The 22719-nt window shown below is 39.4% G+C and overlaps 1 protein-coding gene across 1 annotated transcript in view; it reads left to right on the top strand.

Moving 5' to 3' along the window:
* Positions 1-22719, top strand: part of LOC122789817 (two pore calcium channel protein 1-like) — a 2103677-nt gene that overhangs the window by 1610332 nt on the left and 470626 nt on the right. Inside the window, exon 12 of the mRNA XM_044057259.1 lies at positions 9717-9781. Coding sequence (XP_043913194.1) covers positions 9717-9781 — 65 coding nt within the window. The remainder of the gene's footprint in view (positions 1-9716; positions 9782-22719) is intronic.

Below are 22719 nucleotides of genomic sequence, written 5' to 3'. Positions count from 1 at the left end.
TTCAAGGATTCCAGGTGTTTCTGTACCTAGACAACTGGCTCCTCACTGCTATCACCAAGCACCAACTAATCAGAACCAGGGACGAGACTCTATCCTTGTGTGCCAGGTTAGGCATTACAATAAATCTAAAAAAATCAGCCTTATCTTCATAGCAGCCCATTGTCTTATTAGGCTCAGACATAGACTCAACCACCATGACAGCAAAACTGACACCAGAAAGGATAGAATCATTGTTCAACCAAGTCAGATTCTTGCTCGAGAAAGGCAAAGCATAAGCCAGGATAGTCCTTCAGGTTCTAGGGACTATGGCTTCCACCAGTCTCTTCGTTCCCCTAGCCCATCTGCACATGAGAGTACTTCGGTGGCTACTATTTGCCCAGTGGTCAATGCAGGATCTCCCCTTGTCTCACCAAATACTCATCACAAACTCCTGCAAGAAGGATCTAACATGGTGGTTACATACGGATCAACTTCATCTAGATCGCCCACTTGCTCCCCCTCAACAAAATGCAGTCTTGACCATGGACGCTTTCCAGATAAGGTGGGGGAGGGGCATTATCTGGGAATGATGGTCCAAGGTATCTGGCAGGATCACGAAGAACCACTTGCACATAAAGAGATGAGAGCGGTGCTATATGCGTTGCAAGCACTTCACAGTTCTCTTCCCACCGAGACAATTGTGATTCAATCAGACAGTATGTCTGTAGTGTGGTACATAAACAAGCAAGGGGGAACCAAATCTTACCCACTTTGTCGAGAGGCTCTAAGAGTATGGAAATGGGCGATGGACACTCAACGCTTTCTGGTAGCAACGCACATTCAGGGGAAGTCCAGTGTGATAGCAGACAAACTGAGTCGAGCAATTCTGATGCCTCACAAATGGTCCCTGAATACAGAGGTTGCGGAAGAGATTTTCTGCAAATGGGGCCAGCCTTGCTGCAACCTATTCGCCACGTACATGAACACCAAATGCAGCAACTACTTTGCCCTCATTCCCCATCCAGGGTTGTGACCCAGGGATGCTCTGGTCCACAATTGGCCTCCGGGACCATGGATTCTTGATCCATCTCCAGATGTCCTGATTCATCAATCAGGACAGCTCCATCCTTCCATCCAAACCCTGAAATTGCCAGCATCGCTGTTCCAATTCCAAGAATAGCCAGGTGTATTTCTCTTTCACCTACAGTGAAACACATCCTGATTTCTTCACACAAACCTTCCACCAGGAAATTATATTCCAGCAAATGGAAAAGGTTTTCCATTTGGGCAGCAAACCAAGGCATAGATCCCTACTCAGCTCCCATAGAGTCTGTCCTGTCCTTCCTTGCATCCATTTTTCAAGAAGGAGCTGCAGCTGCTACCATTAGAGTTCAGTTAGCTGCCATCTCTAATTATCATTTTGGCTATATGGGAAGTCCAGTCATGCCCCACTCTTTATGCAAAACCTTTTTGAAAGGAGTCCTCCTTCTCAGACCTCCAATCAGGCAACCATCGGAGCCCTGGGACCTGAACTTAGTTCTCACATATTTAATTTCTCCACCTTTTGAACCGGCTTCTTCATCTGATTTGAAATTGTTGTCTTGGAAGACATTGTTTTTAGTTGCTATAACATCTGCTAAGAGAGTTTCAGAATTGCAAACCCTCAGCATTCAACCTCCTTATATTGTTTTCCACAAGGATAGAGTCTCCCTCAGAATTAATCCTTCCTTTCTTCCTAAGGTATGTTCAGAATATAATCTCAACACAACTACCGAATTACCAGTTTTCTTCCCAAATCATAGTAACAAATCAGAATACAGACTGCACCAATTAGATGTCCACAGAATTCTCAGGTTATACCTGCACAGGACTAAAGATTTTCGAAAATCAGACCAATTGTTTGTTTCCTTCTCAGACAAAAACAAAGGCTTGGCCATCTCTAAGGTCACCTGCTTCCAAGACTGCTGGCAAACAATTACCTGCTAAAGTAAAAGGCCGTTCAACCAGAGCAGTATCAACTTCCTATGCCTTTAGATCAAAACTTCCAATTGATACCATTTGTGCACAGCTACTTGAGCAAGGCCTCATACCTTTGTCACTCATTACAAATTGGATTTGGCCTCCTGGGACAGGTCATCCTTTGGGTCCACTGTGCTGAAGAGTCTCTTTGCTTGAGCCACCCAGTATAAAGGTGCTAGGGACACTGTCCCATCCAGCAAGAATTACGGCGAGATAGGACTACATAACATAAAGAAGTTATGTACTTACCATAACATTCCATGTTTGTAGTCCATCTCCCCTACATTCTTGCGTCCCACCCTCCTTCCCCCTTCTTGTATCCTGGAGGAACTGGTGGACTATCCATTATGCTGTCTGACGTGGTTGTAGTTGTCCGTCCACTTGGCATGGATAGTAATACAAAGTATTCTGTTTGTATGTGCATAGTTATTGATAGTTTACTTACTATTTTGTATGTAGTTACTTTCTTGCAAACAAGATCTGGGGAATTGCCATGAGACACCTTGGGATAGGGGTTAGCCTTGAACCAGTAAAAGCTGTCGAGGTTTAGTATTGGCCTAGTCGGCTCCGAACCCATCCGGTAAGAATGTATGTGAGCTGGACTACAAACATGGAACGTTATGGTAAGTACATAACTTCTTTTTTTCTTCTATACCTGAGAAGCTGAAAGGAACATACTGTATTACTTTTATGAAAGTGCAAATAAGACTGTGCTTCTCTTTCTTCTGACAATAACAAAGCCCATAGAGAGATTTTTGCCAGTAAAACCTTTTCCATTGTTCCAAAGGAAAATGCTTGAGTGGCAGAAAAAGCACAGGAGCTGACTAGAAGAATTAGGAGTACTTTGAATTTCAACCAAAGACTGGTGTTGGGAGATATTATGAAAATAGAGAATACGTGGGTGACTAAAACTTCACTCTCATTTTAGAAATGTACCTTTAAAAGAAGTGGCTGAGAAAGACTGGAATTTTGTTGTTGACTATATTGAATTGGTGGAAGAACTGTAAAGCATATATCCCATTTTGTCATTAATGTCACGAAGGATACTGAAGAGATTGAAGAAGCCATTGTAAGTTAAATATTGTATATGTTGTATTGTAAAGCAGTTTTGTATAAGGTACAGTATGAAATATTTTAAATGTGATCTGGGGCAATCTTACCAGTGACTGCAGTATATGATAAAGGTATTACAGCAAGGAAGTAATTCTTCTTTGACCATGGCAGAGTGAGAGAGGCTGGAGAGAAGCAAAGTAAAGTTAATGTAATTGTGATCTTAGGCTGCTGGGGTGGGGGTGGTAGAAGGGTATTAATCACATTATATGTGGTCTAAATTAATGTTCTTGGTGTAAGCTATGGACAAGGTTTATTTAAAGAAATAGATTTGAAAAATAAGACAAAATGTTAAAAGGCATGAACATGTCCATTTATTATCTTCTCCAAGTCAGTAGCTATTTTTCTATTTGGAGATGTTCTCTCTGAGAAATAAGTCTGCAAGTGTAAGCAATTTACCATGAGAAGTCTGTACAGTGTGTTCAGAGTGAAATTTACAAAGATTATTTCATGCATCTGCAAAGTTACTAGTTTTTTTTTTCTCATTCCCAACTGCCTTTACTAGGAGGCAAATTGTCCTTAGGTGCAGACAAGTATCATTCGACTTCTGGACATACTGTACTTTGTACATTTCTTTTAGTACAGTGCAATTACATGTAAAGGTACGCTGGCAAGCATTTTGGTGAAAAAATTGTATTTGATGCTCTGGGAAATGAATAAGGATATACAAGTAGTTGCCTGTCCAGCAGCCTTAATACTTTAATGTATTTAATATAACAGTGCACAGTTTGGTTTATTTATTTGAATGCAGCCTGTGCACTTTTTCTTAGGGCTAAAAGTTCATGTTTACTGAAAGTATGCAGACTGTTTTCACATCAGGAGGGAAACATAGATAAGGAAAAAAACAGAAGTCAGTGTTAAGAAGGAACAGAGGCTTTAACAAATGCTTTAGCATGTTTTACCTTAATTTTTAAGTAATGCCTGTAGATGCAGTCATCAGTTTGGGGTAAATCCTCCTATCTGGTGGGGTAAATGTCACATTTGAGAGTATACTTACTTGCATGTGTCTGTGTGTTGTAAGTTAAAGGGAATGGGGGATTCCAAAAATCTGTCTAGTTTCTTGTTTGAGTGTTTTCACTGAAGTAAAATGTTCTGAAAATGTGACACTTGTTTATATGGCAGTGCCAAGAAGCTGGTACATAGGAATTTAGCCTGCTAATCATTAGTACCAAAAGTTACCAATAGAAGACAAAGACTCTTCAGACCCAGATTCATATAGACCAGTTTCAATTAAAAATCATATTAAATTAGTTAAGAGTGACAAAAGTGTTGCCAAAATTGATCAGTATTTTGAAGAGCTAAGGCAAACATTTGACAACATTAACAGAGCAATGATAATCCAGGGGAAGCAAAATGTAAGAATGCTCCATTATTATTCATGTGTCTTGATGCAGAGTCAGCTGGGAGTTTGAGTAGGACAATAGAAACATTTGCATTCCCTTATAGAATAATAGGGTTAATACAGAAAATATACGAAGGGTCAGAGTCAAGAATTAAGGTGGGAAGGTTCTTCTGCTATAAGCTGTTTGAACAGAGAAACCAGCCAGAGGTGTCCTCTTTCCCCTTTATTTTCTTTATATTTAGAGCCTCTGGCAAAGATAAATAAAGGGCTCACAAAGTCAATGATGTAACTGGTATAGAACTCAAAAAAACTTAGCCTTATCTGCAGGTATATTATTTTTTTTATTATTTGATAAATCCAGAAAAGGGTATTGTGAAACATTTTGACACAATTTCAGGTCATTTCCAGATATAAAATTAATGAAGATAAAACAACAGCTGTAGAGTAAAATACATACCCACGCATATGGGGCCATAAGACAATGTTTTTAGGTGTACTGATTAAAAAGGATTATGTTATAGCAGCTAAGTATATTTGGGAAGAGACTAAACACAATATAATAAAACTGAGTAACTTGAAGCTGTTGATTATGGATAGTAAAATAATACAGTGAAAATGTTGTAGTCTGTTTTAACTGTATATGCAGATTAGGCATATTTATGTCAGTTAGAAGAGAGATTGTGAATGGTAATTTATAAGCAGTAAAAGGAATTTACTTAGAAGGGGAAGAGGGCAAAAGATAAGTCAGATGAGTTAATTGTCCCTTAGAACTAGGTGTTTTAGGATTATCTGATATGAAGAAATACTCCAGAGCTACAAAGTTATGTAGTAATGTGTAATATATAAGCAAAAAGTTATAAATCAAAGTGGAATGGGATGATGATGAAATGGGGATTTAAGAAATAAGGAGAGAGTAGGCTTTTGAATGAAAATCCTTAAGGAGAAAAATAACCAAACAGAACATAATATTCCTAAAGTAACATAAATTATTCTAAGAACTAGGCCATCATAGAAATGGAGAAATAGGGATGACTACAAGTAAGGGTACAAAAATAGGCAAGAGGGAACTAGAATTTATTAGTGAAAATTAGAAAAGGAAACAAGGTATTGGGAGTAAATAACTATAGAGGGAAAGTTAACAGAGAGATGAAGCCAAGCAGATGTTTGGACTACAGGTTAAAGACTGCCATCCATACTTGGGACTGCTAACATAATATAGGCAAAGAGTAAGGGAATGGGGGAAGTACTGAGTGAAAGACCAGCTATGGTAGAGTTTTTAGTTGAATCTAGAATAAAAGCAGCTGTTAAAAAGGGCTAATGTTGCATGATGGCTATAAGAAATGTTTTACATAGCTATAAGAATCAGTCAAGTTTGAAAAGATTGGGAAGAGAGACTGGAAAATCAGTTTACAATGGAACAATGGGAGGGCATATGTGTGGCTCCAAAGTATGTAACAAACTCTAGAAGATTTAGCATTTTTGCTTGGAAGTGTTTGCGTAGATATTGTTATACCCCAAGCAGACCAGATAATTTCCCTCAAGTAGATGGCAAATGTTGAAAGATGAAAAGAAAAAAGTAGTAGTTGGGAATGTGTTCTTGGAATGTAAAGAGTGCAGAGATTTTTTAAAAATTCCCACATAGTGTTTTGTCGTAAATGTTTGGAAGCAAATCATTTTAACTAAAAATGATTCCTTTGAGCTGGGATATGGACTCTGAATTTCCTAAGCAAAGTAGTACCTTACTAAGTTTAATGCTATTGGCTGCAAACAAGCATTTACTAGGAAATGGAAGTCAAAATCTAACCCAGCTGTAGTTGAAATACTGAATATTGTAAAGAAGATACAAGATTTCAGGTGGGATCCTTCAAAAAAGGAAAATGCAAATTAAATAGAAATAAATAGAATCTGTGGGAACAATACATGCAGAATAATGTTCAGTAGGAGGAATAAGGTTTAAGGGAAGGAAGGAATGTTAACAGTTTATATAATGTTGAAGTAAATGCTAAGTAATAAAAAGGAAATGTATACCGCATGAAAAAAGTTTCTGTGGTTTGTTTTCTTTTATATTAATGTGTGTGTACCTGTGTCAGGGTCAGTGTTTCATTTGTGTTTTAATAAAGATGTTTAGAAATGGAAAATGTATTGTGTGAATAATCAGTGCTCAGATTTTTTTGTTTTTTTTATTGCATTTTGTAAAGAATTTTTCTTATTTTTACAGGATCTGTCTGTTATAAGCAAGGCATAGATAGCAGCAGTCACAATGGAAGAACTCACAGACCACTTTAAATGGATATTACTCAGGAGTACTTAAAAGTGGAGTGGTTACTCTTCATGTTGTCTGCTAGCCATGCTTAAGTGTTTACGAGTTGAGAAACTAAAACATTGCAAACATTTCAACCAAGTGGAGATTGAGGGCATCCAACAAACTGTACACAAAGAAATGGAAAAACTGGAGTTAGCTAAGTGCTTTGTTCTTTAATATGACAGAACTTCATTAGAACTAAAGCAGACTTACAGAGTTCATGTTAATAGTGCCAAAACATCACTAGTCAGTTGCTTAGTCAGATGACACAATCAGTCTAAAATTTGCTAACAAACTGCATTGATAAATACTGCCAATTACTTAAATTTTTTAGTAAAAATAAATTAAAATCATAATGTTCAAATTCTCTGTGCTTTAAGCAAACATTTAATATTAATATAGTCATTTAACCCTGACCACTTGCCAGCCAACAACTTCCAATTTACTTCTTTGCATGCAAGTAATGGGTTAGTATCTCCCACTAGTAGTTGCATATCAGTATAGTCTAATACAAAGAAACAACTTTTTGAAAACACCACATACTGCAGCATGTTTCGTTAAGGCATTGTTATTCCCTTTTTTATGGCTAAAAGATGTTCATAAATTCTGTGTGAAAGTTTTCTGGTTGTCTTACCTACATTGAAATGTTAACAAGTTTCACACAGTACTAAGTAGACCACATATTCAGATTCACATGTACGTCTGCTTTTAGCCTAAATTGCTTTGCCAGTATGCTTTAAGATAAATACAAAAACATTGAATAGTAAATCTATAGTACTTGCAGTGTTAACACCAAAACATACCGACATGAGACAAGGGGGATTCTAACAACCTAGATCCACTTTCAAATAATAACTTAATATTGTTAGTTTTCTTGTATACAAAATTTGGATCTCCACCAATAATATTAGCTAGATCATTATTGCTTAAAACAATTTTCCAATTGTTCTTTACAATATTTTTATACACACTAAGTCAAGTGAAATTGGTGTTGGAAAAGTCGTATACAAAGAGCTTTTTTTTTTCTTTTACCTTTGGCATCAGTAACCCATGTTTCAAAATAGGCTAAAACTCAACATATTATTAGTAACTTCCAGAACAATATTGCTCACAAACTCTTCTCCATAACCTCTCTCCCTAAAAAGAAACTTGTCAAAATGTACTTAATCACTAAAAATTGTGTCATCACTGGTAAGATGACTCACTCTAATAAACTGTCCCCAGATTACATTACATTTCATAAACTGAGAATGTTGACTTGTGAAACAAATAATTGTTCACAAGTGTTCTTATCCTATACATTTTACTGTGGAAGCATTTGTTTTCAAAATCAGCTGTAATTAAGTAAATCAAGAAGTTGTGCTGCTTTTCCATGACTTCCTATAGTAAAAGTAAGAAAGTCAGTAATAGAGTTTAAATCAGTAACAAAGCTGTTGAAATCAGCTGCTGAACCATTCCATAAAATAATCAAATCATCTATATAACATATATAAATAGGAATGTTTGCAAACAGTAGGTGACCTATTAAAATCATATGGTCCTACATGCACATAACTAAGTTAGCAAAGGACGGTGCCATTCTTGCTCCCATAACAACACCTTTCTTTTGTCTAAAGAACTTATTGTCAAATGTGAAAAAATATTTTCCTGTTCTAACTCTAACAAGGTATATTGTGTTTACAAAAAACATTGTTAAAGTTAGTAAATGCAATTAAATATTTTTTAACAAAATCAATGCCTGTATCTTGTGCAGTACATGTATACAAAAAAAAACATCCAAAGTGTAAAAAAAATGGTGCTTGTGTAAAAATCTAACAATACCCAAGAATCATTGAGGCAAAATTTTGATCTTTGGACAATGGGATTAAAGTAGAGTTCAAATAGACTGAAATAGTTTTAGTTTTACTGAAATTGGCTGCTATAATTGATCTAAAAGGTGGATTGACAACATCCTTATAGATCTTGGGTATTCCAAAAAAATCTGGCAAAAAACTAGTTTGATGTTCTGTGGAATTTCTAACCACATTTACTCTTTTGAAGTGCACTAAAGTATGATTGGCATTTGTCACTACAGAAAAAAAACTAAATATATATTAATTTTCTTCATTTTTTGATGAAACCATGTAGGGAATTAGCAATTCAGTAAACCCCAGTAGAGAATTTGTATTATGTATGTTGTAGTAAGAAAATAACCGAGGAATTCATGAGGCCTTGCTTTTATCTCGGTAATTATTGTACATGAGACACTGGGTCCCTGGTATGCATTTTTATACTGTGTTTTAGGTCCATGTCTGTAGCTTTGATATTTATTAACTGTATGGTTTATTGCAAGAGGTGCATTTGGATGATGCACCACTAGTTTTTAGAAAGAAACAGCCAAGACCTTTGTAATGTTTTAATTAAAACAAAGTTCACATCATGTAGGTGTCTATTTTGCATAGGACAGCACTTGGCTTGACACATAATGTATAATTTTTCACCAGTTATTTCAGCATCATTCTGTATTAATCCTCAGTAATGCTTGTTTGGAAAATATATTTGATATCTGTCATTGGAGTTGGTTGTGTTGCTACAGCCCATTTAGTCAGATTATTGATGGAATAGTTGGAGAAGGAAGCAGGTAAGCCATTTGCAGTGATAGAAAATATGCCATATGAAGGAGAGTCTCTGATGAGTAAAAATCAGGAAAAAATGCTGTAATAAGTTAGTTGCTGAAATGTATAACAGTTTCTTTTCATATTTTGATTTCCTCATATATTTGAAGGGTGAGAGCCGAATTAGGTGGAATCAGACTCATTAAGTTCTGTGTAAATAATGGGTGAGCAGTTCTTCTGCTTGCTTTCACTAAAGGATGTAGCTATACATTGAGTTAAGTGTTATTGATACATTATTCTGAAGCTGAAGTCAGAATGTTGTCTTGACGAGTTTTTGGTATTCATGATTTAATAATATTTCCTTTTCTAGGTTTGACACCTTAGTCATCATTGCAGCTTTATTAGCTACAGTAGTCAATGCTACACTCAAATCATGTGAGTATACATTCAAATATAGCATATTTATTTAACATACAAACCAGAAAAGCCTGACTAATTATTTAATGTAAGAAATATATTTTCATTACTTATATTTATCATGGTAAGCTGCTCATAAAATCAGTTTGTACACTGTAGTGCATATCAGTATAAATGTCCATGTTTAGTGTAGTAATGAAATCCAGTTGGATTGATGAAAACCAGTTGTTTAAAAGCAGTTTATTGTAAAGAATGGAGCATAAGCTATGCTGTTTTTTTTCTCAAACGTCAAGGGGAAAGTAATAGCACACATTCAAAACTTGAAAAGTCAAGATGTCTATAATTTTTAGAAAGTTCAAATGGAGTTTTCCCCAGGCTGGGTCTAGCAAACCATTTCATAACTGCAGTTCCAAAAAGTGCAACTAAACAACACTTTACTTTTTATAGTCTGCTCCCACAGTGTAACCAACATTTAACCTCATGATCTGATGTTGCCAGTTTTCATCTATTCTTGACCGATGGGTTACGTTTCCAACCCTCGGAACTGATCTGGCCATTACACAGCTCACACAAGCCAAAAAAACTCTCTGGCTGCAAGTCTACCCGCAAGTCCCCTCTCTAAATTACCTCAGATCTCGTTTGCCACTTTCGCGAATCAGATGTGTCAACCAGTCATCACTCGCAGGTAAATATTTTCTGTTTTCTAGTCGTTGTTTCTATTTCTATTAACAGTTAATTTTTATTATTGTTAATTCTCTGTTTCTTTATCGAGTGTTTGGTCTACCCTGAGTGTGTGTTTTTCCCTCTTTACCACAGTAAATTCTTCCCCTACCATCGCTGGTAGTTCTCTTCCTTTTACCCATGTGGTAACCTTCTCTACCATTGCTGGTAGATTTTTCCCTTAAAATCTTTTTTGTTTGTGGGTATGTGTGTTTCTTTATTTCATAGTTATGACTGAAAAGCCAAAATCCTGTACCACAGGATGTAAACAATGTTCCTAGTCTAGCAGAAAGTTGTCAAACTAAGATAATCACGATAAATGCATGTATTGCTTGGGTGTTCCCCATTTGAGTGTGGATTGTACCATTTGCCAGGGTTTTAGTAATAGAACCCTGCCTGATAGAAAGAATAAATTGATCCTCAAAGGGCTCCTTAAGGCCCCTTTTGAGGAAGCCTTGTCTAAGGCCAACCAGCCACCTCTGTCTCAAAGTCTTCTCGATTAGTGCTGTCATCCCCTTCTATTAAAAAATATAAATATGCCTCTGAGGTTTCCTCCACAGAACCAAAATCCAAAGTTCCAAAATTGTCGGAACGGTCAAAATATCTGACACCGTAGAGTTCCTTCGATTCCATCAACACCAAAAATGTCTATGGTTCAGAGCCTTAGTTTTATGGCTTCGACCATCTCTACAGCTCAGACTTCGGTGCTGGCTGTTTCAGCCATGGTGCAACATATGGTACCGAAGCAATCCATATCTTCGGAACTCAGGTCTGCTTACTCATCTTCATTAGATCCCTTTCTTGGACAATTACCCAATCTTTTTCTAGAGAGATCGGAGTCTCCTTCAGCCCTTTCCATGCGCTCCACCAGAAGTCTGTCAGAACTGGGTGTTAGGTTGGTGGACCAGATCTTAGCAGCCCTGGCATCTTCCTTCCACTATTCAGACCACTTTCCCTCCCGGACCAGCTGGTTTCTTTCTAACTGCACCCAATTACTCTCTTCCTCTAACCTCAACTCAGGTTTTAGAGCCTATGGCTCTGACCATCTTGGTTCCTATGACTTCACACTGACTGGACCCTTGCCCTTGGTGCTGAGTCTGGCTCTGGCCCCTTCAGTGCCATCACCGCTATTGGGCCCCCAGGACTGTGTCTTCACTGTTGAGCACAGAGAGTTCGGTTTGGTTCTGAGCTTTTCTGCAGAGCCATTCATATCCCTTATGGCTATGGTGGTGGTGGATGCTTCCTTGGTTCTGGTCTGCCAAATGGGGCTCTCGGGATGGGGTTTGACCCCAGTTCTGAGTTTGTCAGTCACTGTTCTGGCCTCCCATCCCTCCTCAGGGGGTTCTGCCTTTCAGGCCATGGAAAGGGCTTTGGCCACTGTGTTTTCTCATGTGGCTCCTGGTTTATTGGAGTCTTCCCTTGAGGTCCCAGGCTCTTCAGCTCAGGTACCAACCTTTACCCCCAGACAGTGAGCATCATGGTCGCAAGACTTACCTTCTAAGGATACCCCTTCTTCCGAGTCCTCTTCAGATGTTCCCACTGAGGAGCCCCCTCAGAAGAGATCATGCAAGAGGAAGTACATCAATTCTTCTGAATGATCCATCACAGAGGACACAAATTTTGATGAAGGGAAGGGTTCCCCACGATCACCCCTGGGAGACATCTCCGTCAGAGACATTCTGGAGATCCTGAAGTAGAAGGGTGGTTAGAAGGCCAAAGACCCATCATCGGAGAAATCTGTGTATTTGCAGGCCCTTGGTGTGCGCCCATCTACCTCCTGGGTGACCCTGCCCACTGACTATTTAATTAAGCTAATTGCTCAGCGGGCTTGGAAGGCTCCTGATTCTATCAACATGTCTCCTGGAGACCTGATAAGATTCTTACTGACCCAAAGGACCAACCCCACTGGGCTAAGGGCTTGGTAGTAGATGCCATGGTGGTAGTGGCTGCTACTAATAAAGAACTCAGTGAAGAAAGTTCTACTGTCCACCCCCTGAACCGAGAGTGCAGGGTAATGGACAAATTTGGAAAGCGGGTCTATGCGTCATTGGCCTTCTCCATCAAGTCTTTGAACTTTTTGGCACATTTCACTAGACTCCAAAGGGATCTGGTCAAGGAGCTGTCTGCTACCCTGGCGGTAGCTGTGTCTGAGGGGGTCCAGCAGAAAGTAACCTCCCAGTTATCAACCATGGAGTCAATATCGAACTTGTCCATGAGGCTCATTGCACATGCAGCCAAAGGGGCGACCAGGTCAACAGCGTCTGGCGTTGCAATGCGAAGACTCATTTGGTTGCATCTGTGTGAGTTTGCAAAACCATTCAAATCTTCCTTTGTCAGTGTCCCCTTTGATAGGTCCTCCTTGTTTAGTCCCAAGGTTAAAGAAACTCTGTCCAGGTGTGAAAAGGATGGAAAGACTTTGTCTGCTGTAGGCATACATTTTTCCACTCCTCAACGATCCTACTCCAGGAATCAAAGAAGTGGTAAAATATGGTTCAAAAAATCCCAAATATCTTTCCAGGATACATGTGGTTCTGACTCCCCTTGGGACAGAGAGGGGGAGTTACAGTGGAATACGCCCTCCAAGAGGTAGGAGTGGTCCACAGAATCAGGGTTCCAGAGATTCATTTTCTGGTCAACCCTATCACACTCCTGAAGGGGAGGCCCGATTGCTTACTTCTGGTAGCAGTCAGGGGAAGATTTTCTTTGCACCCAAATGCCTGGTGATGCATTACCACCGATGCTTGGATTGTTGTGTCTTTCGGCTTTTCCCGGTTAGGGGTTGCCACAGCGGAACTCCGGTCCACTAATGATTGGCAGTAGATTTTTGCGTGCCGAGTTGCCAGCCCTGACGCACAACCTTCAACGAAGGTACGCCCATTCACGCATGTCTCCACACAGAAGACACTCTAGCTGTGAATCGAACAGGACAACGTCTTACTGTGAGGTGACAATGCTACCGCAGCACCACCACCGCAGTATCCCACCGGGTGCATTCACCCCTTATCCAAGAATCCCTACAAAACTACCTGATGTTCCACCGAGTCAGAGAGTTCAAGCAACAATAGAATTACAAAAGCTGCTAGAAAAAAAGAGTCTTCCAAGAAGTCCTACCAGACCTGTTAGGATCCGGTTTTTACTCAAGATTCTTTTTAGTGCCAAAGAAAACAGGGGACTGGAGACCAATTCTGGATCTCAGTATTCTAAACAAATTTCTCCAACAAACAAAATTCCAGATGGTCACGGTTCAGTCTATTCTCCCCTTCTTAGAGAAAGATGATTGGATGTGCTGTATCTACTTTCAAGACGTGTATTACCACATAAAAGGGGACAAGTGCTTAAGAAGGTTTCTCCACTTCTGAATAGGAGCCAGTCACTTCCAGTTCAGGGGGCTGCCCTTTGGTCTCACCATAGCCCCCAGAGTGTTCACCAAATGCACGGCAGCGGTCACAGCACATTTGAAGCTGCATAGGTTCTGAGTGTTTCCTTACCTAGACTGGCTCCTCACCACTTCCATCAGGCATCTACTGCAACAGGCTATGGACTTCATACTGGACCTGTCCCGCCAACTGGGTATAACAGTAAATACTGCCAAATCCCACTTAATTCCCAACCAAGACATGGAATGCATCAGCGCTCATCTGAAGACTTCTTCCTGCATTGCATCGCTTCTCCTTGACAGGTTGCTGAAAATTCAGATGCAGGTCCAGCCACTACTACGCTCAAATAAAATACCTGCTCAACTGATTCTACAAGCTCTGGGCTCCATGGCAGCTCCTGTCACATTGGTCCCACTAGCAAGATTCCACATGAGACTTCTCCAGTGGCTATTAGCAAACCAATGCTCAATTGCTCCTCTAAATTGCCAGATAACTTTATAGACCTATATAACTTTCACCAAAATATTATCCACCCAACATGCATTGACAAGCACACAAATAAGCAATCCATCCTCGACTGGATACTAAAAAATAAATCTAATATTAAATATGAAGCCGACTGTCTACCTGATACTTTAAGTGATCATTTCCCAACATATCTAATGAGAAAAAATTCAAATAACTGTAGCAATATTCTGCTATAACCGAAACAAAAAAATATTTTCCCCATCCATCTTCAATACTATCTTAAACCAACATAACTGGGCACCTCTAAAAACCTTGCAACTAGACCTTGCAGTACAATACTTTATCAGTATTTTTCTTCATACATTGAATGCTCTTGCTCCACTTAGGAAGATTCGTACAAGAAACAAATTACTCTCCTGGTTAGCAAAAGAAACACTTCATCTACTCAAGGAAAGAGATAGAGCATGGTCATGTTATCGCTCTAACAGAAGCAATGCTCATCTAGCATCTTACCAACAACAACAAAATCAGGCTAAAAAACAAATCAAACTAGACAAAAATAAATACTTTCAATCTTGTCAACAAAAATACCAAACAAACCCCCCAAAATTTTGGCAATCAGTTAACCACCTTCTTAAACCAAGAAAGGCCACTACACCAGTCCCAACTACAACTAGTACTACAGAATGTGTCGCCACTCAATTCAATAACCACTTTATTACGTCAATAACTTCACTTCTGTACAATTCTACTAGTTCTCCTCTTTCCATACCTACCCCATCTAACCAGCAACCCCCCTATCTCATATTTGAGCCCATCTGAGAAAGTTTCATACAAAACCTACTCTCTAAGGTTAAATCATGCACTCTTGCTGCCAATCGGCTACCTGGAGACATTTTGAAACTTGCTTCCCCTTCCAATGCCTACCCTATATCCATTTTAATCAATCGTATTTCCGAACAGTACGTACCCAACCTCTGGAAAATATCCTATATCATCCCACTTCATAAAGGAGGATCTTCCAAAGACATTTCTAACTATAGACCAATAGCCATTCTGTTACCCCTAGCTAAGATACTTGAGAAGTGTATCCACAGACAAATACTAGGCCACTTCTTAAAGCATGGCCTCCTGTCAAAAACACAACATGGCTTTCGGCCCAAGCACAGCACTAATACAGCCCTTATAACTTTTACCAAGTCTGTCTATCAGCTGAAAAACAATAGCCAAGTTGTTTCTGCAACCTTCCTTCATATGTCAAAAGCCTTTGACACTGTATCTCACCAGATCTTATTAAATAAACTGGCCTCTTACAATCTCTGCCATAAAGGGCTAAGCTGGTTTCATAGCTACCTCTCAAATCATAAGCAGTCTACCATATGGGATAACAAACTCTCTCCCCAACTTCCTGTATTAGTAGGGGTCCCTCAAGGTTCAATACGGTTCCGTATTAGAAGACCGAAGACGCATTCTTTCAAATGCGTCTTGGTCGAACTCAAAAGCCTGAAATGGCAAAATATCGAAGCGGCTTCTAAACAAATTCTTTCCCTGAGAAAGAATTTGCTTGGCTGCTTCGTTACTTTGCCGTTTTCGGCACTGTAGTGCAGTCTCAGAGTTGGTATATTTAAGGTGTGGGGGGTGAAGCCTCCCACTTAATGTAATGTTTAAAGTGTTTTTTTTTTGTTGTTGGAACAGTGATTTTTTGAAAAAAATCGCTGTTCTGACAGTTAGAAATTGTAAGCTTTTGCTTACATAGGGTCGATTAATCACTGTTTGCTTTTTTATGCATTCAGTGATCTAATATAGACCTGCTCAATATTTGGGCCTTTACTCTTCACTATTTTTTCTAATGACCTCCACTCAGCTTCTAGCCCAGCCAGTATCATACAATATGCAGATGATGCCACCCTTATCTGCTCTGCTCCCAATATTAACAAGCTTCAAGAGCAAACTCAGACTGCCCTTCTCAATATAGAAAACTACCTTGCAGCCCATCAGCTAATATTAAATCCTAATAAAGCTAAGCTTATGGTATTTTCAAATGCTTCAACTCCTAACAGTCAACCTCCCCTTACTATTTTTTCTTCCAATGGGACTAAAGTAGAACCTGTTGAACACACACAACTTTTGTGGGTCACTATTGACAGTGCATTGAGGTTCGACAAACACAAAGCTCTGACAGTTGAAGTACATGTAAAACTTGGCACTCTATACAGAGCAAAACCATATCTTACCAATCCTGCCAGACTGGCCTTAGTTAGAACTCACCTACTTTCTTCACCACTATATTGTTCCCAAATATTTACCAGCCTTTGCAAAACAGAAATTAATAACCTTGAATCCTGCTACAATAAGATTGCCAGACTTGCATCTAACCACCCTCAAAAAACACATCACTGTATTGCCCTCCATCAGCTTAATTGGTTAGAACTCCCAAACTTGCTTATACTTAATCAACTATTAATTGCCCACTCAGTTATGTATAAACCAGATAACTGTCCAGCTCTAAGGGATCTTGTCCAACCATATACAAACCTTAAATCTCTCAGTGCAGCTAACAAGGTTCCCATAACTCATTCTCTTTATACAGTTGTATAATCTCTAAATACTGGAACTCTCTTCCCCAGCAAATATTAGCCATCAATAACACACATGATTTCAAGCATGCACTAAAACAATATTTCTTAATGCACTGGACTTGCTCCTGTTCACCCCCAGACTAACCGCTTTTTCTATACTATATTCCTGCTTGTATTGGTTTTTCACTGGTTCTCATAGCCAACCTGGCAATGATAACGCCTATTCATTCGATATTTATTTGGTACCTCCTTAGTCATTTCTTCCTAAAAAAAAAAAATGTGTAATGATCAAAAGTGCTAGCTATTATTCGTACTACAATTCATTTTATTTCCTTAGAACCTATTTTTTATTGTATTTGATGCATTTTTAAGATCTTTTTGTATAAATAAGATTATCTTTTTCGTGCTGTTTTACTAAGCTGTATGTACTGGAGCTTTTCTCCCTGGGTCTCTGCTGAAAATGGGCTTTTTTGCCCAGTCGGACAATTACCCGATAAACAAATGTAAATAAATTCTGACTCATCCCATGGACCACTTAATTTTCAATTCCAGCCGATGCAGAAACGATCTCACTTGGTGGATGCATTCCAGGGCAAGTCTTCAAGGTCATCACTTTGTCTTCCCTCAACCCAAGGCCATAGTGACCACGGATGCTTCCCAGATGGGGTGGGGAGGGGTCATTATCTAGGGAAGACAGTCTAAGGCACTTGACCCCCTTCCGAGGCCAAACTACATATCAATGTACTGGAGCTAAGGGCAGTGCTTCTGGCATTGCAAGCATTTCATTCTGCCTTACCTCTAGGGATGATAGCTATTCAATCAGACATGTCAGTAGCCTGGTACATCAACAAACAGGGAGAAACCAAATCCTACCCACTGTGTCGAGAAGCCCTTTGAGTGTGGCAAAGGGCTGCATCTTCCAACCGCTTTCTGATAGCAAAGCACATCCCAGGGACTTCAAACTTGATTGCAGACAAGCTGAGCAGATACATCCTCCTGCCTCATGAATGGTCTCTGAACTCCGGAGTACCAAAGGAGATTTTTCTTCATTAGGGTCAACCTTGCTGTGACCTGTTTGCCTCACCCCTCAAAAACAAGTGCAGAATCTACTTTCCCGTAATTCCCCCTCAACGATGCCCTTCTAAATGGTTGGCCCCTGGGTCTGCTCTATGCCTTTCTTCCTGTTCCTCTGATCCCGATGTTTCTCAAGAAAGCATCTCGGTTGAGAAGCAAGGTGATTCTCATTGTCCCTTATTAGCCTCAACAGATATAGTTGTCCTTCCTTTGGCCTCATCTGCTTTGCCACCCATGGATTCTGGACCCAATTCTTGATCTCCTGTCCCATCCCCAGGGACTAGTACATCCCAACCTTCAGACTCTCAAGCTGACAGCTTGGTTTCTCCACTTCCATAAGTCACCAGGCATAATTGTATACCTTCTCCCATTAAGCACATTTTGCTGGCATCTCATAAACAATCCACCAGAACTCTCTACTTAAGCAAATGGAAGAGATTTTCTATTTAGACCTCTGATAAGAGATTAAACCCCCTTTTCAGTGCAAGTAGAAAAAAATTTGGAATTTCTGGCTGTCATCTTTAATAAGGGAGCCTCTGCTTCTACAATCAGTTGTTCTAGCAGTGATTTCAATTTTTCATATCAGTTTTGGAGACCAATCTCTGATTTCCCACAGACTTTGCAAAGTTTTCCTAAAAGATATTATATGCTTGATGACCCCTTTAAAGAGCCTCTCCTGCCTTGGGATCTGACCTTAGTACTGCATTCACTTATGATACCACCTTTTGAATCAGCAGCTACCTCTGATTTAAAGTTCCTGTTGTGGAAGACGTTACTTTTTGTAGCGGTTACCTTCATGAGACGAGTCTCTAAATTACAAGCCCTATGTTCTAAAGCTCCTTACTTAATTTTCCATAAGGACAGAGTGTCACTCAGGACAAATCCAACCTTTTTGCCTAAAGCGATCTCTGGTGTTAATATCAACCAGTCTATAGACTTTCCAGTGTTTAAATTATTCTAGCAAAGGAGAGTACTGCCTTCACTTTCTGGATGTACATAGGCAGTTGCAGTTCTATGTAGATAGAACTAAACAATTTAGATGATCTGATCAATTGTTTATCTCCTTTGCCAGTGCAACTATAGAAAGACCAGTCTCCAAGGTATCTCTCTCCAGGTGGTTGAGAGAATGTATATTGTTCATGTACAAGAAGTTGAATATGACAGTCCCAAAACCAGTCAAAGCACATGCTACAAGATCAGTGGTGACTTCTACCGTCTTTCATTCCACAGCTTCTATGTCAGACATTTGCGCTGCTGCAACTTGGGCTAAGCCTCATACCTTTATTACACATTACAAATTGGATATGGTTTCCAAGGGGAGAACTTCCTTTGGTTCTGTAGTGCTCAGGAATGTTCTTCCATAAGGCCTCCCAGGATACAAGGTAGCTGGGGACTCTGTCCCATCAGTTAAGAAAAGATGAAGATTGATAATATCAGATAAAGAAGGTATGTCTTACCATAATGTTCCATCTGTGTTGTCGATCTTCATCTGTTCTTGCATCCCTCCTGCCTTCCCCCTCCTTCAGGTTTCTGGTGGAGCGATAGCCAGTCCTGGGTTCTTATTGTTTCAGGCGCCTTGGACAAGGCTTCTGACTTTTATTGCACTATTCTTCTGTATAGGCAAACTTGATCTGAGGTAATTTACTCAGGGGAATTTTGGGTAGACTTGCAGATAGAGATTTTTTTGGCTGGAACAAGCTGTGTAATGGCCAGATTGGTTCAGAGGGTCGGAACTGTAACCCATCAGTCAAGAATATATGAAGCTCAACAACACAAATGGAGCATTATGCTAGGACATAACTTATTTTTTCTTTGCCTTTCCACAGTCTTTTAATTCATCTATGGGTTTGAGTCGAGGGAGATTGTTAGAAAAAGGGGACTGTACTATGTGGCTGGTAAGAATGGGAGGTTTACCTGTTTACAGGTTACTCCATGCAAGTAGCATGCAGTGATGCTTCATGAAGACATGGAAGCCTGACAGTATCGTGCACAGGCCTCCAGCATATATTCTTTAAATCTAGTAATGCAGTTTTTTGAATGATATTCCACAATCCTACATTATTGGGCAGCTGCAAGCTGGTAAGGACCTGTGCCCTTCCAACAAGAATTGACAGACAGCCATTGCTGGCTCTTCCATTACCCAAGCTTGGTACCAAAACTTGGGTCACCGTTGGGCTAATTAGGGCTGAAACATTTATGATAGTGGAGCCAGCAGACTGAAAATATATAAGGTAGATACATATAGTGACTTTGGTGATATAGTATTCAAAAGTTTAGAAGCAACAGTGACACTTCTAGATTTTTATTCTTTGCTTTTTGCTAGAATGCATGTTATAGAAATAGTATGCACAAAGGGTCATAGTTTTGGTGATCAAGCTTAAGGCCTGTTGGCCATCAATACGCTTGATGCCCCAGATCCCATGTTGGAACTTACAGGTACCCATGTAGTCATCCAGTTCATTCTTGAACCTAGGGATTTATGAGCTGAGTTTAATTGAGATGGGGAGTTTATTTCATAAGCATGGTTGTTGTTGAGATGTGAAGCTGTTCTTTCAAAATGCATTTAATTTTTATTAAGGTTGAGTGCCCTCTTATATTCAGGTTGTTCAGGTGACCAGGGAGTAGTCTAAGCAAAGGGTTTCATATAGTAAGGAGTAATTTAATTGTCTATATGTCAGGCATTTATCTCCTGTAAGAACTCAGCTGTGTACAAAAAAGAACGAGTTACTGCATTCTTCGTATATAAGACAAGTCTTGAAGCTCTTTGTGAGAAATATTTGTACCCTTTTCAGATACAGCAGATGATGTCTAAATAGGTTAGAGAGTAAGCTACAGTATGCTGTAATTGCTGGGGTAAGATACAGTATGCTGTAATCGCTGGGGTAAGATACAGTGTTCCATAATCGCTGGGGTAAGATACAGTATTCTGTAATCGCTGTGGTAAGAGGTACAGGGAGATAGCTAGTGCCCTGATATGGCTTGTCAACTACTGACTGTAGATGGTGGTAGATATATGGTTATCAAATGAAAGTTCATCATCTGTAATAACTCAAAAACTTTTTGCTGTTTTGTTTGCTTTTAGTTGTTGCCCATCCGTAGTATGAAAAATGGCTGAGGGATTTATCAAGTTCCATAATAATGCATTTTTGTGACGAGGAAAGCAAAGTGTTTTTTGCTATACCATTTGTGTGCAATGTTAAGGTAGGTGGGTCATAAGGATTAAAGGCAGTGCTCCCATTTCTGCATCCATCTATATATTTGATATGCCAAACCCTGAAGGCAGTTTTGACATCTGAGAAAAAGATGCCGAAAAGGAGTGGCCACTGGAGAGAGCCTTGAAAGACTACACTGGTGATATGGGATGGTGAGGATGAAATGACCTGTTCTTATTTGTTATGTATACTAACATAGCCATTTGTGTGTCCAAGTTTTTATAGCTTCATTTACATTTTAGGATCATGAATTTATGTACAAGTCTGACATGGGGGTATAGTGTCAAACCCTCTAGTATTATCAAAGTAAGCAGCATGGACAGGTAAGGCTTTGTCAGACATGTAAGACACTTAAAGGAATTTATGAGATTACATATAATAGAATTACCTTTGACAAAACCATAGTAGGTTAAGTTATGGTGAGGAAGGTTTCCCCAAGTCTGCTTTAATAAATTCTATGATGATTCTGCCCATTGCCTTTTACAATATGCTTGAATTAGAAGCTCACCTTCCACACTTGTTTCTGATCTAGAAGGTGAACACCCTTAGCTTTAGCAGTCAAGATGGCTTAGTTTTTCTACCTTGTTTTTGTCTGACCACTTCTCTGCTTGGGCTGTTTGACCTGTGTATGTCCCTTGCATCCATCCTACATATCTTTCATGGATTGATTCCACTGGGGGCAAGGGAGCCCGCAGGATTTTTTGCAGGGGTGTGCAAACCCAAGCCCCGCCCATCCAGCCCCACCCCCTGTGCTGCCCCGCCCACTCAGCCCCACCCATGCAACCATTCCAGTGTCCCATTACTTGGCTATTTCTCCCCATTTGTCATAGACACTGTTCAAATCTCTCAGTGTGCATACTGTTTTATGCTTTACTTCTACAATGATTACAGATATCTGGATTTCATTTACAACTTTTATTTCAAATTTTATAGCACAAACACTGATAGACATTTACTAAACCTAAACAAAGCAATAGTCTTACAATGAAAACAGACTTAGCATTAAAACTTTTCTACCTTTGAAACCCACATTCACTGAAACAGCATCAAAACCCACATTCAACGAACATGCATCTGGCCAGTGGCAGGGTAAGTTTACCTTTGGCCTGTTTCCAAATCATAGGCTCCTTGCACACATTTTTAGAACCATGCAAAAGTTCTTTGATTCACCTTCCTGACTGTATTAATTATACTACATAATAATTGAATTATATCCCTTGTATAATATAGCACCACTTGTTAGAGTGTGTTTTAAATGTATAGTTCTGAGCATTTTTCCTTTAAACAATGAAACAAATCATATGAACCAATAATGACAACCTGCCCAATTCAGAACATTTCAACCATAAAGGGCCACTCAAACTTCTGTCATACAATCCACCAATATCAATCAATATGCAAAATCTCTGCAGAAGTAAAAGTCATCTGAATAATTCCACATTAAAGAGATCTGAAACCAATGAAGAGGTTGTTGCTAGAAAACAACTTTATATTTCAGTGTTTCATTTACAAATTCAGTGCCTGTT

This window comes from Protopterus annectens, chromosome 1.part2, assembly GCF_019279795.1.
Source record: "Protopterus annectens isolate FY-2018-M chromosome 1.part2, PAN1.0, whole genome shotgun sequence".
NCBI lineage: Eukaryota > Metazoa > Chordata > Ceratodontiformes > Protopteridae > Protopterus > Protopterus annectens.
This window is presented reverse-complemented; position numbering and strand designations above follow the sequence as displayed.